The following is an 18,633-nucleotide window of genomic DNA, read 5'->3' as shown; positions in this document are numbered from 1 at the left end:
CCCTTGGTATTTCTTTGAAGCACTTTTAATTTCAAAAGTTCATGAAAACTTTTTATTTTTTTTAATGTCTAACTCCACTAATTTTGAACTATGTCTCCTTTATTCACTGCTGTCATTGCCAGCGCTGAGGACACCGTCAGTAGATCACCCTCATTAAATAATTTTTGGACAAAGCAGAGAAGAATGTGTTCAATGACGGCAAATGCTAGAAATTTCTAAATCCACCCATAACACTGTTTCTAAGAAGGATTCGAAATTATTTACTCTCAAGTCGCCATTCTGTCACATGTAAAAAGATACAACTTTAAACCTTTTGAGTTAAATCTTTTAAACCTTCAGTTAAACCTTTTTAAACCTATGAGTTAAAACTTTTAAACCTTATCAGTTAATTACCTTAAGACTAAATTGAGCACCTCACCCCTGCTGAACTTGGAGGTAGCGCTCTAAAAACCTATCAACCCAGGTATGCTCGTACATAAAAGAAACGACTAAACTTGGTGTTTAACCAGAGCCCTCCCGCGAGTTTTTTTGTTTTGGGCCACGCTGCACATCACGCGGGATCTTAGTTCCCGCGACTACGGGATCTGAACCCGCCCCCTTCGATGGAAACGCGGAGTCCTAACCACTGGACCTCCTGAGAAGTCCCTAACTCGCTCTAAAACGAGAATTTGCTTCCTTCTAACGAGGCCAAGAAGCGCTGGGCCCCGCGGCGAGACCCCACAGGTCTCTCGGGCTAACAAGCGGGAAGCCAAAGAAAGATCTTAATCGCCCAGAACGGAAGTTCTTGAGCCTTCACACCCGCGGGGAAGTAACTCGGAAACGGACCAAGATGGCGGCGCCCAGTGAGGGGACAGCCTTTGCCTCGGGGGTCGAAAAGAATTGGAGTGCGGTTGTTCGCTCTCCAGAAGGGACTCCCCAAAAAGTCCGGCAGCTGATAGATGAGGGAATTGCCCCGGAAGAGGGAGGCGCCGGCGCCGAAGCGTGAGTGCAGGCTGTGTCTGGCGACGGCAAATTGAAGAGGGTTTAGGGGACTCGGACCAGAGGGGATACCTGGGTCTGTAACTCAGGCGGTGGGGGTGGCTTCGACCCGGGATCTTGAAGAGACTGGGATTACTTCGCCTTGTCGCCTTTAATCTTCTACTCAGGAGATACTGGATCCCACACCGCGGGCGCAATTTTGTCTTAAGGCAGACTTTTTTTTTTTAATAACCGGGGCGGGAGGAAAAGAGGACTGCTAACTGGAAATGCGCACCCGATTTCTCTTGGTTGGACTTCTTAACCTTTTTAAAGTCCTAGACACTTTTGGAGGCCTTGTAAAGCTTATGAACACCTCAGAAAGTTATATTTTTAAATGCATGAAGTAAAATGCATAGGATTATAAAGGATACCACTTAAGTTGGAATGCAGTTTATCAGGAAGTAAAAGATTAAAGAAGTGATGCAGTAAAACTCTTCATTAGTAAAACGCTTAATTATTTAGTAGTAGATATGTTGTCTACTGTAATTTTGAAGTAGTGCTAAGCAAAAACGGTACATACGCAGTAACCATAATGTGACAAAATATCCGTGAGTTGCATGGTGACAAGTTTACAGGTACTGCTGATGCTACTGTGGTTTTTTTAAATTATCTTCATTCATAATGGAAAGAAGTGCTGCATTTCAGTTAGAAGTTACTAAAAGAAATGTCACTTTTCTATCCAAATTTTTGAATCCTCTGAATTTTTTCCAAGATTCAACCTCCCTGAGGCTCTCTGTGACTCTCAGAAGGATTGTTAGAATAAATTACTTTGACTTATAATAATTGATGTAATCTTGAAAGTGAAAGTCGCTCAGTCGTGCCCGACTCTTTGCGACCCCATGGACTATACAGTCCATGGAATTATCCAGGCTGGAATATTGGAGTGGGTAGCAGTTCCCTTCTCCAGGATATCTTCCCAACCCAGGGGTCAAACCCAGGTCTCCCACATTGCAGGCGGATTCTTTACCAGCTGAGCCACCAGGGAAGCCCTGATGTAATTTTACTTTTATTAAAATTACTTTTGTCTAACGCAGTTCCTCCCTTTACCCTATCCAGGCTCTGTTGAAGTGCCTTTCATTGGATATAAAATAATTGTTTTGCTGTGTTTTTTTCCCTTGAATTTTTAAATGAAATAGCCTAAAAATCTTAGATTTAAATTTTCAAATTAGTTCCTTTGGGGGAAAAGTGGGTATCACGTATCAATCTATGTAGAAATATAAAAACTTATTTTCTGCTGTTAAAAGAGTTGAATTTATAAGGTGGTTCAAGTTGTATAAGGGATAGAAGCCTTAAGTCTTGTTTTGTGTTTACAAAAGTTATGCAAAGTGCTGTCAGAGACCAGAGAGTGAGGTAAAACAGTTTACTAGTACAGGATTAGCAGAGCATGGTGGAAGTAGAAATTGCTTGAAACTTAGTTGTGGCCAAACTGTAAAGAGATTTAAATGCCAGACTGAAGAATTTGGATTCTGTGAAACTACTGAAAATGTTAAGTAGAGAAGTGAAATTTAGAAAGTTTAAAATCTAGAGTGGTATGATTGATATTATGAGGTACAGAGATGCCAGATACAAAATGTTTAGGCAAAGTGATGCCTTGAGAGGATTACCAGTACTTCTGCCACTTTATTTTAGGAAGGACACATCTGCCACATTCCAGTCAGTTAATGGATCACCCCAAGCAGAAGAACCTCCGTTGGAATCTACAAGCAAAGAAGCCTTCTTTAGCAGAGTGGAAACATATTCTATATCCTTTTAGGTTAATGTGAGTTGCATGTTCTCATGCTGCTGAATTGGTTTTTTTTTTCCAGGAATAACACCAGTTACTCTGATGTTTTAATTTTTAGAATTAAACTTGATAAGAATTTTTTAAGGAAAATTAGCATCATAAAATATTAAGGGACATTTGACTTCTAATCTTTTTTTTTCCCCACAGAAGAGAAAACTAAGAGCCTGTGAGAAAAAGGAATAATAACTGACGTTGTTTATAGTGTTTTCATGTTTATTATCACATTTGAGCTTCATCTTAAACATATGAAAATAAGTATTCTTAGTCTCATTTTGCAAAAAGGAAACAGTTCAGGTAGATTATTTGATTTACCCAGGGTCAACTTGTTAGTAACTGGTAGAACCGAAATTATGGTGTAAGGCTCTTAGCGCTCAAACCTAATGTTATTTTAGACTATAGTACATTTCCTGTCTCTTTCAAGATTTTCCTCTGTAAGTTATCCATGGTTGCACAACAAATTATCCTCAGACTTAGTAGCTTAAAACTACAAACACTTATTATCTCACGTTTTCTGTGGATCAGCAATCTAGGCACAGCTTAGTTAAGTCGTATGGTTCAAGGCCTCTCTCAGACTGTCATCAAAGTGTTGGCCAGGGCTAGACTAGTAAAGGATCTACTTCTAAGCTCACTCACCTGGTTGTTGGCAAGATTAATTTCCTCATGGCTATTGGACTGAGGGTTTCAGTTCTTTAATGGCTTTTGACTGGAGCTACATGGGGCTCTCACAGGGATAGTTCACAACATGGCAGCAGACTTCAGTCAGAGTGAGCAAGCAAGAGAGAGCAAGATAGAAGCTAGATTATTTTTATAACCTAGTCTCAAGCAACATCGCATCACTTTTGCCGTTTTCTATTTGCTAGAGTGTTTTTAATTTAAAAGCAATTACAGACTTAATAGAAAAGTTGTACAGGTTACATAGAACCTTCTTTTGAGTACTTGAAAGTAAGTTGCCAAAGTGACACCTCATGACCCCCAAATATTCCCCACAAACAATGACTTTCTTTTACATAACCACAATGAAATCATCAAAATTGGGAAATTCACATAATAAATTACTACCATCTAACCCTTACATCATAATAATTCCATCAATTGTCATCATTAAAATCTTCACTTTTTCTTTGAATTTCATGACCTTGATACTTTTGAAAATGATAGGCCAGTTATTTTATAGAGCGTATCTCAGTTTGCATTTATCTGATGTTTGGTTATGATGAGATGCAAGTTGTGATGCTGTGTTCTCATTGCGTCCTGTCAGGTGGCACATGCTTTTGATATGCCCCTTTACCCGGATGATCATTTTGATCAGTTGATTAAGTGGGTGTCTGTCGGTGTTTACTGTTGTAAAATAGCGTCCTTTGTAATTAAGCTGTTTGGTGGGAATGTTCTTTGAAACTATGTAAATATAATTCCTCATCAAACTTTATATAACCTATTTGTTTGTAGTAGCTTGGTCTCCTGATTTCCTTTTTTATTCAATGGATTTTAATCCATTAGTATTATATTTTGAAATTCCAGTTGCCCCTGATTTGGTGAGTGGGAGGCCCGTGTAGATACTCTTTACACCTCACTTGGCTACAGCACCCCAAGGTGCTCCAACTTTTTATGTGGACTCCCTCACTTTGATGCCTTGCCCTGAGCTGTCTCCCTCACCCTTCTGGCTTATTCCTCTGCCATGCACCACCTGGTGGCTTTAGGACTAAATTGTTCAGGAAGGAGAAAGTATTTTAACCATCCTTGTACTGCTGTTCCTTGAATTAATTCCTAATATTGATACAGCATTTAAAAATTATTTCATTTTGTTATTTTTTGTTCTCAGTGAATTTAATTTGATTGCCACTTTGATATGATAATTATTTATTTGACCTAAGCTAGGTAAGTGATTCTCTTTTTAAAAAATTTATTTAGTTTTTAATTGAAGGATAATTGCTTTACAGAATTTTGTTGTTTCCTTCTTTTAGTCTACAGAATCCAAACTCCTTTAACATTTATATCTAGATTCTATTTCTTTTTTTTTTAGATTCTATTTCTAGCCTTCAGTCCTTTTGCTGCTATTAAAATGTTTTCAAATTCCAATATCCCTTATAAAATACAGAACTTTTCTGCAACTTTCATGTTTTATTCTTTTTTTGTATGTGTGCTCTATAAAACAAGAGCTCTATAGGTAAACAGAAAAAAACAAGTGTTGAATGTTAAAGATCAATAAATGTTTTTTATTTTATACTTGTAGATGCTCTTAATGCTCTCAGCCTATTTAAAACACACATACCACCTACACACATTAGTATATAACAGTCAAATTTAGGGCAGGGATGAATAATGAATATTTTTAATTTTACTGACTTTATTCTTCAGAAGGTAAAAGTAGGGCAGCACAGATGAGCGATAAATATTTCTGTTGTTTGACCTTCACCATCCCTTGTTGCTCAGGCAAATCCAGGTATTTCACTAGTGTTTTCAAATCCTTAGAATTTTTTTATTTTAATTTATTTATTTATGGCTGCACTGGGTCTTTGTTGCTGTATGCAGGCTTTCTCTAGTTGTAGCAAGCAGGGGCTACTCTTCGTTACAGTGCATGGGCTTGTCATTGTGGTGGCTTCTGTTGCAGGGCATGGGTTCTAGGGTACTCTGGCTTCAGTAGTTGTGGACCTCGGGCTTAGTTGCTCTGTAACATGTGGGATCTTCTTGGACTAGGGGTCAAACCTGTGTCCCCATCATTGGCAGGTGGACTCCCCAACACTGGACCACCAAGGCAGTCCCTAGTATTTCATATTAAGCAAAATAGAATGGCTTCTCTACTCCATCACACAACTGATAATAATAAAAAACATTTTAAGCATATAAAATATATAGGGCTTCCCATAGCTTTTCCTCTGAATGTGTTTATTCCTAAATATACTAAGAGTGAATTAAAGTTTTCATTTCTGACTTGTTCATTTTAATGTACTCATGTTTTTCTTAACATGAATACTCTCTGAAATGGGCAGGCAAGCCCTCTGAGCTGTCTCCCTTGGTCTGTGCAAAATACGGCTGGGTCACAGTTGAGTGTGATATGCTGAAGTGCTCCAGCTGTCAGGCTTTCCTCTGTGCCACTTTACAACCAGCTTTTGATTTTGACAGATGTAAGTGTAAAGTACAAATTACATTTTTCTCCAAGTTCAAAAGATATCTATGCTAGCTTTTTTGAAAATACTAGCAACTTGTGTTTGATCAAGAATGTGTCCTTCTATATTATAACAAGGTAAATTTGTGATTTTCTTCACCCTAATTATTAGCTTCAGTCATTACTTTTTTTTTTTTTAAAGCTCAGCTACTTTAGAGTGAACCTGTCTTTATGCATTCTGGGAAACTAACAGCAGTATGTTTATATTAGGATTCTGAAATTTATACTTTAGGCTAAGAAACACAGGGCATTAATGAAGGCTCACATTTTGGAATGCTCTGCCTTATAAAGATACATAATAGCTCCTTGTTAACTGGTCTTAGAATCTTGATTTAAAACTTGTGACACCTCCAACTAATAAAAAAATTAAAAAAAAAAAAAAAAACTTGTGACAAATATTAAGATGATGCAGTTACTAATATTTCATATCTTTAAAAATTGCCTTAGTTATTTTTATTTTTAGTTGTATCTATACTCTTAAAGGCTCTTGGCCATTGGATTTTGAATCTGTGATAGTGTTTTTTTATTTATTTATTTTTTCATTTATTTTTATTAGTTGGAGGCTAATTACTTTACAATATTGTAGTGGTTTTTGTCATACATTGACATGAATCAGCCATGGATTTACATGTATTCCCCATCCCGATCCCCCATCCCACCTCCATCTCCACCCGATTCCTCTGGGTCTTCCCAGTGCACCAGGCCCGAGCACTTGTCTCATGCATCCAGCCTGGGCTGGTGATCTGTTTCACCCTGGATAATATACATGTTTCAATGCTCTTCTCTCGAAACATCCCACCCTCGCCTTTTCCCACAGAGTCCAAAATTGCAGCACTATTTATAATAGCCAGGACATGGAAGCAGCCTAGATGCCCATCAGCAGATGAATGGATAAGGAAGCTGTGGTACATATACACCATGGAATATTACTCAGCCATTAAAAAGAATTCATTTTCAGTTCTAATGAGATGGATGAAACTGGAGCCCATTATACAAAGTGAAGTAAGCCAGAAAGATAAAGACCATTACAGTATACTAACACATATATATGGAATTTAGAAAGATGGTAATGATAACCCTATATGCAAAACAGAAAAAGAGACACAGATGTACAGAACAGAATTGTGATAGTGTTTTTTAAGGCATTGTTACCTCTGTGAGTTTCAGATCAGGAACGATGTGCTGAGCTGAAGAAAGCCTTATGTACTGCCCATGAGAAGTTCTGTTTCTGGCCAGACAGCCCCTCTCCAGGTACTTATTCCCAACATTTCCCAATTATCATCTCTTTGGTCATTGCATTTTAGTATTGTCTATTTCTTTGTATAAATCTAGTTTTTGAAGTTTCTTTCTCCTCCTTTCTATTTGTGCTTTACAAGAAGAACTGACATTAATTTATTCTTATGTCATTATTTTATTAAATGCATTTGGCATGACAGAGATTAAACCATGCATACATAATCCTGTTTAATCCTTGCAGGGGCCCTGGGAGGTAAATATTATCAATCTGATTCTTAGATAAGGAAACTGAGAATCAGATATCTTAAAACCAACTAGTGAGGAGCCATAGTTTTATGTAGTTTTATATATCTAGTTTTATCAGCCACTAGTTTTATCTGATTTCAAACTCTCTGCCTTTGTCACCGTAGCACACCAGCCCCATGTGCTGCCCAGGCTTCCTGGTACACTAATGGCGTTAATGGTGGCAGTTAAACAGGGTCAGTTGCTAAGGAAGACTCACAGGACTGCACATGAGAGTGATCACAAATCTACAGTTTATGACAGTCAAGCAGCACAACATAGCAGTAGCACTGAAGTGAAGGTATCCCAGGGGCTTCCCAGGTGGTCCAGCGGTAAAGAACCCACCTGCATACAGGCGATTCCAGAGGTGAGCCCCAGGTCGGGAAGATCCCCTGGAGGAGGAAATGGCAACTCACTCCCATACTCTTGCCTGGAAAAATCCCATGAACAGAGGAACCTGGCAGGCTGCAGTCCATGGGTCACAAAAGAGTCGGACATGACTTAGTGACCAAACAACAACAACAAAGGATATCACAGCCAAGGACTCCCCCGTCTTAAGGAGTCTGGAGAGGCCAGGTGCAGGCTCCTCTTGAACTTCCCTTAGAAGAGCTGTGGCAGTATGCCCTTTCTCTCGAATCAGAAACCACTCATGTGTGCACAAAGCTCTTCAGAACAAGGGAGCCTAAAATGTAGTCTCAGGTGGTACTTGTTTATATTTTGCTGGTCTCGGAGGCATATTGTTGAGTAAAGCCTCAAGAGCAGAGCCTTCTGGGGCGCTCACCAAGACCAGAGACAAAACTCTGGACCCATAGAACGTGTCTCTGTTTTATTTTTAACTTTTTAAGTAATTTCTAAAATTTTAGTGTTTCAAGTATAAAAAAAATGTAAATAGTAATATAAGAAGCATCTCTGTATATACCACCCAGCCTCACCAATTACTAACATTTTGCTACCCTTGTAAACACCCACCTTGCATTCTTTCTGTTAATGAGGAAGAATTACAGGTAACAGCTGTGTAGTCCTCCCCAGTCTCATTCCCTGCCTCCCTGTCCTGCAGTAACTACTATCATGAATTTAGTGACCATGATTTGTTTACATGGTTTCTGTATCTACAACATTTTCAAGTATGGCATCATCGACTAAATGGACATGGGTTTGGGTGGACTCCGGGAGTTGGTGATGGACAGGGAGGCCTGGCATTCTGTGGTTCATGGGGTCGCAAAGAGTCGGACACGACTGAGTGACTGAACTGAACTGAGAGGCAGTATAGCTGGTACTACTTATTTGTTTTGAATTTTCTATAAATGTTATCATTCTGTGTATTTTCTACAACCTATCCTTCATAGGGGGAGTCAGCTTTTTTGAAATTAGTCCATGTTGTCACATGTAGCAGGCTTGAAGCTTTATAATTGGTAGAACCATCTAAAATTTTAATCCAAGAGCTGAGGAATAGTGTTTATCTAGTTGGTTCTCCCTTTGGGAACACTGGCTTATTCATTTTAGAACCTCCTGTCAGACCCTCTTTCTACATTCTTGTTGTGTGTGACTGTAATTTGAACACCGTTTTCACCAAATTACGTGTCATCACAGGTGTTAATCAAGGTTTCATTCTTGGTACACTTCCTACTTACTCTAGCATAGTGGCTGTTTCTCTGCTTACACAGATTTTGAGCTTTTGGATGTACAGATTAATGTTTTTAATCAAATTTGGAAAGTTTTCAGATCATATTTCTTCAAATATTGTTTCTGCCCCTTTCCCTCTCTTCCGGGTCTCCCATTATGCAGCTGTTGGTGTGCTTGATCCCACAGGGTCCCACAGGCCTCTGTTCATTTTCCTTACTTCCACATGGATGCTGCTTCTCGCCATCCTTGTGCCACTGATATCTTAGAGGGGTTACTACTTCAGATCACCCCACTGTCTGCTAAGCTTATTTCTTTGCATCCAGGCTGACCCCTTATTCTCTAAACTAGTGCATATATTCTGTATTTTTCCTTTAAAAAAAATCTTCCAGTAGTTTCTCATCAACATACATTAATTATGGCCTGACTGCTGTCTATACTTTAACCTTCTCTTTGATTCGGCTCCCCAGAGGAATAGTGTGTTCCAAGTCTGAGAAACTATTTAGAATTCCCCACATATGCTGTCCCTTAGGGCTTTACTTTTACACACTGTTGTTGGTCTTTCCAGTTCAGCTAAGACCTGACTGCTTCTGAGAAACCGTTCCTGAGACTCTGCTTTCTAAATATAATCGCAGGGACTACCCTGGTGGTCCAGTGGTTAAGACTCCATGCTCCCAATGCAGGGGGTACGGGTTCAATCCCTGGTCAGGGAACTAAGATCCCACATGCCCCACAGTGCAGCCAAAAAATAAAACAATCACAAAAATATCATCACAGCCCTATCCAAAAAAAAAAAGTTAATTTCTTAATATTATCAAATATCATCAGTTTTACATTTCCCCTGCTGCTCTATACATGCTTTCTTTTTTAAAATAATTTGCACCAATATCATCTTCAGTTTATTATTTCCACAGATCGATTTGGGATGTTGCCATTGGATGAGCCCACTGTTCTTGTTAGTGAATTCCTAGATCGTTTTCAAAGCCTTTGTCACTTGGACCTCCAGCTTCCTTCCTTGAGGCCAGAGGACATAAAAACTATGGTGAGTTTTTCCTGGCTAGCATACAGTGGCCTTCAGTTGTCACCAGCATGAAGCATTTCTTTTAATGACCAGAGGATGAAGATAGCTAAAAGAGAACTACTTGTTTGTCTCTCAACTGACCTTTTCCAATCTCTACTGGAAAGGTGACTCGAGGGTTTAAATAAATGAGTTCTATTTACACTTTTAGATATGATGCTCTAAGTGGCATAAATTCAATTTTATCTCAATTTGTTACTTAAATACTTAACAGAAGATACTGAAATGTGGCTTCATATGGCTTATAGCATACCATTTTTAAGACAGACTTAAACTATAGGAAATAGAAGCTATTGTTTTGCTTCTTCAATTGAGAAGCTATTGTGTATTTTAGCATCAGACTATTAACATCTGATGCCTGTTATAAATGTCTACTTGTCCCTAGCCAAGGCAAGTTTTCTTCACCCTGTCATGGTTCTGTATTATTCTTAGAACAAAAGTGAAGATTCTGGCAAGCTCTTTTGTTGTGTCAAAAGTAAATTCAGGGCTTCCTTGGTGGTTCAGAGAGAAAGAATCCACCTGCTAATGCAAGGGACACAGGTTTGATCCCTGGTCCAGGAAGATCCCACATGACGTGCGATAGTTAAGCTCATGTGCCACAACTATTAAGCCTGTGCTGTAGAGCCCAGGAGCCACAACTATAGTGAGCCCACGTGCCTTAACGACTGAAGCCCACACACCATGGAGCCCGTGCTCCACAACAAGAGAAGCCACCGCAGTGAGCAGCCTGCACACTGCAACTAGAGAGAAGCCCAGGCAGCAACGAAGACCCAGCACATCCAAAAATAAAGTAAATTCAGTGTCAGGGCAAGATATAAGATATAAGTGGTAGTCATCATTTGGTTTTGAAGTTTACAGATTTCAGAGAAAATACGGAGTTGGTGATTTGAAAGCAAGTTGGTACTAAGAAAAGATGATGTAGTTCCAGGAAAACTGTTCCCTTTCTCATAGCAGATCCTGGGCAGGTCAGGAAGTGCTTATGGATACCTTAGCCTCTGCTAGAAATAAGTCTACTTGAGTGAAGAGAATTGTCTTTGTGTTTATCATTTTTTCCATGATTTTTGCCTTGTACCATCTAGATGCATCATTATCTATGGCTTCTGTTCATGGTGGTTGATATTTGTGTAAGTCTTTCATATTGGTTCCTTTGTAGTGCTTGACAGAAGACAAGATCAGTCTTCTCCTGCACCTGCTTGAAGATGAACTTGATCACCGGACTGATGAGAGAAAAACTGCAACCAAATTAGGCTCAGACATCCAAGTGCATGTCACTGCCTGTATTCTTTCCGTGTGTGGCTGGGCGTGTAGGTTAGCGAATGTGCCTGGGGACATAAACCGTGATGACACTTATCAGTTCAGTCACTCAGTCGTGTCCGACTCTTTGCAACCCCATGAATCGCAGCACGCCAGGCCTCCCTTTCCATGTATATCAGTTACTCTTAGCATTTGTAGATCACATGGTGTTTGTGTGAGAAAGGCAGTGACAGAGAAAACCTAAGTGGGTGGAAGAGGGATAGTAAGAATTAGCAACAAAACCAGAATTAGAACTCAGGAATTTGTGAACACACCTAAACTTTGTTTCTTTTACTGTCACTTCCCAGTAGGAAATTTGTGTTCCTGTAAACAGTGAAGCTCCTTTCTAGTTTTAGAAAGGAAAAATCAGTTTAACTGATGAAATCTACCAAGGAAGCACCAGCTGAATCCTCTAGGCCCCAGCTTGGTGTTTCCATTCCAGCTGCTCAGTTTGGCACAGAATCCTTCTGAGACAGAAGACTGTCAGACTAATTTTGATTTACTTTAAATATGCTTTCCTTGGTACATTAAGGACTATTCTTCTCTTATAGGGAAAAACTTTTAGAAGGGACATGAGAAATTTATAAAACATACCTTTAAAATGGGGCTTCCCTGGTGGTTCAGACAGTAAAGAATCTGCCTGTAACACAGGAGATCTGGATTTGATCCCTGGGTCGGGAAGAGCCCCTGGAGAAGGGAATGCCTACCCACTCCGGTATTCTTGCCTGGAGAATCCCGTGGACAGAGGAGCCTGGCAGGTTACAATCCATGGCATTACAGAGAGTCGGATACAACTGAGTGACTTAACATTTTCACCTGTGAAATAATCTTGCCATAGATGGCACACTAAGACCCCTAGATCTTTCTATAGGAAATTTGTAAGAGATGATGAAGTTAGGTCCTGAGATTGGAGGACAGGGGCCCTGAGAGGAGGTGGTCCGCAGGCCATTGAACTGCCCAGAGATTTGTTTGATGAGATTAAGCATACTCACAAATCATTATGTTTAGTCCCTTGGCAGTATTACCTTCTGAGAAAACCCACTCTCTTTTCTTTTCTTACCTAGTTCTTTGTTGGAACCCATGCAGCTCTCCCTGATAACTTGTTCACAGTGTATGAGGAAGGTGGGGCTCTGGGGCTTTCAGCAGATCGAGTCGTCCATGACTGACCTGGACGCTTCCTTGGGCCTGACCAGCTCCCCTGTCCCGGGCTCTGAGGGCCGGCCAGAGCGCTCCCCTCTGGTGCCTGAGTCTCCTCGCAGGATGGTGACTCGGAGCCAGGATACCATCTTTTCCCCAGGCTCAGAGCAGGTATAGATTCCTTTGGCTTGTTTGGGGTGGACTTTTTAAAAACATCATTCTTACCAAAAATGTTGGTGAAAAATTGGAAATTAGTTTAGGTTAATTGATCAGAATACCATGGAATGGTTTTATTCACTAGTTGCAGTGGAGATGCTAAATTCATTATTTTGTATGGAAATCATTCTTTGATTTCCATACAAATATTATTCTTTGAAGAGTTCAGTTACACAGTTCAGAAACTAAATTTTTATACTTTTTAAAATGTTAAAAATCAATAAATAAAATATTAGCTTTCACATACTTCTGGAAATATTTCTCGTGACCATAGTCATTAATGTCATTGTTCAACATCTCCCTTCTCCTTCAGGCTGAAAAGAGCCCAGGTCCCATCATCTCTAGAACTCGGAGTGGGGACTCATCCAGTCCTGTGGACCGTCCCGAGCCGGAGGCCGCTAGCCCCGCCACCAGAACCCGCCCAGTGACCCGCAGCATGGGAACAGGAGAAAGCGCCGGCCTGGAAGTGCCATCTAGTCCTCTTCGAAAAGCCAAACGGGCTCGCCTCTGCTCTTCCAGCAGCTTGGTGAGCCCACCTGCGTGCTTGGAGGTCCCTGAGCATGGCAGCATGCGAGCTCTCACTGTGTATACAGCATGGAGAAGCAGGCGTGAGCCGAGCCTGGTCCTGCAGCTGTAGGAGGCTGTAGGAATAAGTTTAAAGATGGGACAGTTGGGTGACTTGAAGGGAAAAAAATTAAGGGTTTTGCCTTTTGTTTCTTTGGGATGGCTACTGGAGACATGATAAATTTGTCTAGCCCAAGGGGCAGTAGTGAGAAAGGGGAACAGACCTGAGAAGTTGTGGTTTAACATAAAGGGAGTGAAGGAATTTTTAAAATGAGAGGGAAGTAGATGGGCAGAGTTTAAAGGAGAACATAAAACTAGAAATGTGAACATTGTGAGATTCTGAATTTTACGACTTAGAGCAGAGCCTCCCTGAACTTACACAGTGTCTGCCTTCATTAACACTGACTGCTCTGACTCCTTCCTCAGGATGCCTCTTCCCGAAGCTTCTTTGATCCCACGTCTCAGCATAGAGACTGGTGCCCTTGGGTGAATATCACACTCGGTAAAGAAACCAGGGAGAATGGTGGCACTGAGGTGGACGTCAGCACTCCGGCAGAGCCAGGCTGGAAGGCAGTGCTGAACATCCTCTTGGCCCACAAACAGTCTAACCAGCCTGCTGAAACCGACTCCATGGTGAGATAAGCCGTTGCCCTGATCATGTGCAGCACTTGCTGTTTATGAGATGAGGAGAAGAGGCTGTTCCTATAATTAGCACTCTGCCTGCCCACAATTTTCATAAGTCAAGATGGACTCAGTCTGGGTTCATCCTAGAGAACAGACAAGGGACTGGCTCACTCTTTCTGCAGTTTAGCATTTGGCATTCCACCAAATTTTGATAAATTCTTTGTCTTCTCAACTTAGATGACTCGAAGTAGAAAAGGGATAGAGAAATAGCAAGAGGTAACAGGCTGCTGCTCCAGCCTCGTGTTGCAGAGTAGCTACTTTTTCCATCTGAGTTGCTGTCTCTTAGACTTGGAGCCCTGGCCAGTTAACTTAGCTGTCTGGACGGAGCTCTGTACTCTGCTACCATGAACACAACTTAATTTCTCATGGTGGGCACGTTACTTTGCTGTGTTCCGAGGCCCCAGGTTTGTGCACTGACCCTCAGCTGCCATCACACGAATGACTGCTGCTGGTTCCACTTGTGGGTAAAAGCAAACCCATCACGAAAGCTAAGAAAGCAACTCAAACGTTTGCCCTATGCCAAGGATGGAAGTGAGAGGATGGTGGGCATTAAGGAATCATGAAAACCGCATTCGCTTTCCTTTGCTGGCGCATTCCCAAATTTGCCATGTCACCTGCTTGGTATAAATATAGAAATTTCTGACTGCTGCTGCCTCCAAGGACAAAGTAAAATAATACTTGCCAGCAGCTGTTTATCAGAAGCATTCCGATTCATGGTTTTGTAGGGTTACAGGATTCCACTAGAGGGAGCTGCTGTGATGCTAAAAGCTCAAGAATGTACATTCATACCCTTAGTAAATATGCAGATGATGGTTTTCCAAGTTTTTGCCCCCAAAAAAACCACAAAACTGCATTTTTCTACTTTAAGACCTTGAAAATACGTAAAGCTATCTGAAGACAAATGTTTTGGCCCACCTTTCAAATGGGAGCGATTAGCTCTGTCTTTGCACATGAGTTCTCTCTGCCTGGGTCCTCATGAAAAATGTATGGCAGTTCTAATTGACTCCCCTCTGTCACTGTCATGCTAACTGGGAACCCCACAGGGCTTTTTTTTTTTTGGTAGTGGGAAAATTTGGCCTCATAACTGGCCCTGAGTTCTGGAACTTTGAAGGTCTGTTTTGGCAACTTGTCTGATAAGATTCCCCACAGCTGTTGTGTGACTGGGAATTATAAAACTTAAGAGGCTCTCCTGTAAAGAATCTTGAAGCTAGAAAAAAAGTTTACACTGTTTTCCAACTTAAATTTCTTTCAATTTTGTCACTCTATTAACTAAATTGCCCTCAGTCATGAGTAAGAGTTCAAGCTTTGCCCTCCTAGAGCTTTATTTTATTAAGACATTCAGCCACAAAGAGGTAAGAAAACAGTGAAAATGTCATCTTCTGTCAGACATTAGAGGGAACTTTGTGGGTTATCTTATTAGATGTGTTTGTGCTCTCACCAAGACCCTGTGCTCTTCCGTGACTCTCCAAGGCAAAGAGAACCAAGTGTTCTGCTTCCCTGAGAACTTTTATCTTTCAGTGAACTGTTTTGTCTCCCTGTAACACCATTTCTCAGAATCTCAGATCACTTCGCAGGCATGATCAAGTGGCAGTGAGATTCTTCCTATTATTAGCTCTGCTGGCTGAAACAGGAAGCTGAGAAGGCCAAGGTCATAGCTTAAACTCTTCAGAGTCATTTAACTTTGTTTCATTCCTCAACCTTAGATTATTCCATAAACATCAGCTCGGCACCTTATGACTATGAACCCTTGTTCACAGGGCCAGTTCAGCAGTCACAGATGAGAAGTCAGTGCACAGTGTGGGGTGCTACATGATGGCGGGTCACACGTGTCATCCTCTCATACAAAGATGAGGACATGTACGAATGCTTGGAGGAGGACATAAGGCGTACTGTGGAGGCTCTGAGCGTGTTAGCGTGGTATCACAGCAGACTCAAGCTTCTTGATTCTTAGTCTGGCTTTTAGCTATACCCACTTCAGTGTTCTTGGGCTTCCCTTGTGGCTCAGCTGGTAAAGAATCCGCTTTCAATGCGGGAGACCTGGGTTTGTCCCCGGGATTGGGAAGATCCCTTGGAGAAGGGAAAGGCTACCCACTCCAATATTCTGGCCTAGAGACTTTCATGGACTGTACAGTGCATGGGGTCGCAAAGAGTCAGACATGACTGAGCGATTCTCACTTTCACTTTATGTATAGCACAGTATACAATTAACTTGTTTTATTCACTCCTATACATATCTAGATCATTGTGGGAGAAATTTATAGACCACACCTTAAAGCTATTACCCTTTGTCTCTATAAAGGAATTTAATCTCTAATAATGAACTTTTCTATCTACAGAGTCTCTCTGAGAAATCAAGGAAGGTATTCCGAATATTCCGGCAGTGGGAATCTCTGTGTTCATCCTGAAGATATCCCAGCCCTTCTTGCAGAGAAGTGGAATGAGTGGCTTTGAAAAATAAAGCCTAAATTCCTTTTTGAGCAGCTGAAGCTAAGTTTTTCTCCATTCTGGTTTAATCACAAGGAGCCCCTGCCCTTGCAAAGACATGTGTGTCACCGCCTGCATCTGACAAGAGGAAGCCTGTTTGCAGCATAGGGATGTGCAGGAGAGGCAGGCCGAACCTGGTTCTGGTAAAGGAGTGCGTGATTCCAAAACTCCCCAGAGGGGCCTTGAGTGGTTTTCTTGTCTGAGGTCAGGGCAGTGTTTGAAGACTCTTATGTCCCAGGAATATGTCAGTGTGTGTTAATAAAACATCTGTTAAGGTTCTTACAGTTGGAGAACTATTTTCCTCCTGTCTAATGGGCTGATATAAAGGAAGCTGAGACTGAGAAAACTACTACAGTGGAGCAGTAAATAAAGACAGAATTTTAGTTTTCAGATTGGCTGCAAAGCCTGGAATTTATCTGTGATTCTAGTCAGAGGTATTCCTGAACAGAGACAAGACATTGTTCCCTGCATCACCAGACCTCCTGATGCGTTATAGTGAATGGTAAGCTCATGGTTCTCTCCCTTCACTTGTTCCCTGCATCACCAGATCTCCTGATGTGTTATAGTGAGTGGTAAGCTGATGGTTTTCTCCTTCACTTGATAATAACAAGAATGAGAGAAGCCAAAGGGAGGAAGGCTCTTCAGAAGAGACCCCCTCTGTGTGCCTTCCAGTGCAAGGCTCCCCTGAGTGGGGCTCCCCAGGGCTCTTTCACTGCCCGTGGGGAGTTGTCTCCAAGGTGGAGAAGTTGACCCTGGCCTGCCCCAACTAAATAGACTACCCATCGAGAGAGTGACCATGAAGGAAACTAGGTATTCTGCCAAATGTCATATTTTCTTTCAGTAGCTGCGGTAGGTTGGTTTTATAACTCACTTCTTTTATACTGAAGTATTCTAGGAACATAGTATGTAATATAATACTCCACCCATGCTAAACTTTATATCTCTTAAAAAAAAATTTTTTTTTCTATATATTGCACCCAACAAAATAAACCCTTAGTACCATCTAATACTCAGTCCATATACAAAATTCCCAGTTGTTCCCAAAATGTCCTTTACGTTTGATTTGTCCACAGCAGTATCCAATTCAAAAAGTAATGGGTTGCACAAATCTCTTTAGTCTAAAGGACAGCCCCTTTTTTTTCATGTATGTCAGATTTTAAATTTGTTATTTTTTTCAATCCTTTTTTTTTTTTAAAAGAGGGTGCATAGTGTTGATTTTGCTCTTAAATCAAGCCTCCATCAGTGGGTAAGACTGGTAGAGGCTGCTTCCAAATTATTTTTCTAGGGGCACTCCTTTGCCTTTGGCATTGATGAATGGCTTGACTGTTCATTCTCCAGTCTGCATGGTCCCCTTAGAGGTTGGTTAACAGGTATCTTTCTAACGTTCTAGTAATAAGACTTCTGGCCTAGGATGGGAAGCCATCTGCTGACTAGTGACTATGTAGAAGTCTGCTCACTAGAAGCTCATAGCCTCTAGGTCACAATTTCTTAAGGAGTAGTGTTGAGTCATTAACACAAGGTATTCAGATGGACTACAAGCCTAAGTTTCAGATTATAATAATGTGGGTATTTCTTTTGAGTCTTTATATTATAATTTTAATTTAGACCTCCCACCAAAAAAGGTTTTTACTCTTCTTTAAAATAGGCAGAGTTCCATACTATTTTTGGCTTTGTGGGATTTTTTTAAATTATAAATGGAAGCAAATTGGGATAGACTTGATGCCATTTAAGAAACATTAAGTCTTGTGTGTGGCACTGTCCAAGCCCTTATATAACACAAGTGTGAATGATCACCTGGTTTCTACCCTCAAGAAGTTCCACCCTCCAAGTCCAACCTGGAAGATAAATGTATACATAAATGTCACACAAGACAAAGAGTGATAAACATAAAAGAGTATAAAATAAGTTAATTCTCATTATGGAATATATGAAATTGGAGAGAAATTGGGGGAAGGTGTGGATTTGGGCTGAGCCTTAAAAGATGAGTTGGAGATGTAGGCTCTATGAGAACAGGGACGTTGTCTATGTTGTTTTATCATCTCAGCACTTAAAACTGCCCTGTACATGGTGGACGCT

At 40.8% G+C, this 18,633-nt stretch overlaps 1 protein-coding gene across 2 annotated transcripts; it reads left to right on the top strand.

The window, feature by feature from the left end:
- Nucleotides 1–547: 547 nt before the first annotated feature.
- ZC3HC1 (zinc finger C3HC-type containing 1) lies at nt 548–16,841 on the top strand. Of its 2 annotated transcripts, none has more exons than XM_043872540.1 (10): nt 548–981; nt 2,647–2,758; nt 5,772–5,922; nt 7,131–7,214; nt 10,016–10,143; nt 11,333–11,487; nt 12,537–12,780; nt 13,139–13,351; nt 13,816–14,022; nt 16,410–16,841. In XM_043872540.1, exons 1-10 carry the CDS (start codon nt 830–832, stop codon nt 16,476–16,478), a joined length of 1,515 nt encoding a protein of 504 aa, XP_043728475.1. In that variant the 5' UTR covers nt 548–829; the 3' UTR covers nt 16,479–16,841. The 2 variants fall into 2 exon arrangements, with proteins under 2 accessions (XP_043728475.1, XP_043728474.1); XM_043872539.1 differs by having other exon boundaries at nt 586–981; nt 7,125–7,214.
- Nucleotides 16,842–18,633: the final 1,792 nt, after the last annotated feature.

This window comes from Cervus elaphus, chromosome 18 (genome assembly GCF_910594005.1).
Source record: "Cervus elaphus chromosome 18, mCerEla1.1, whole genome shotgun sequence".
Lineage (NCBI taxonomy): Eukaryota > Metazoa > Chordata > Mammalia > Artiodactyla > Cervidae > Cervus > Cervus elaphus.
The sequence above is the reverse complement of the archived record's forward strand: the minus strand, read 5'-3'. Positions and strand labels throughout refer to the sequence as shown.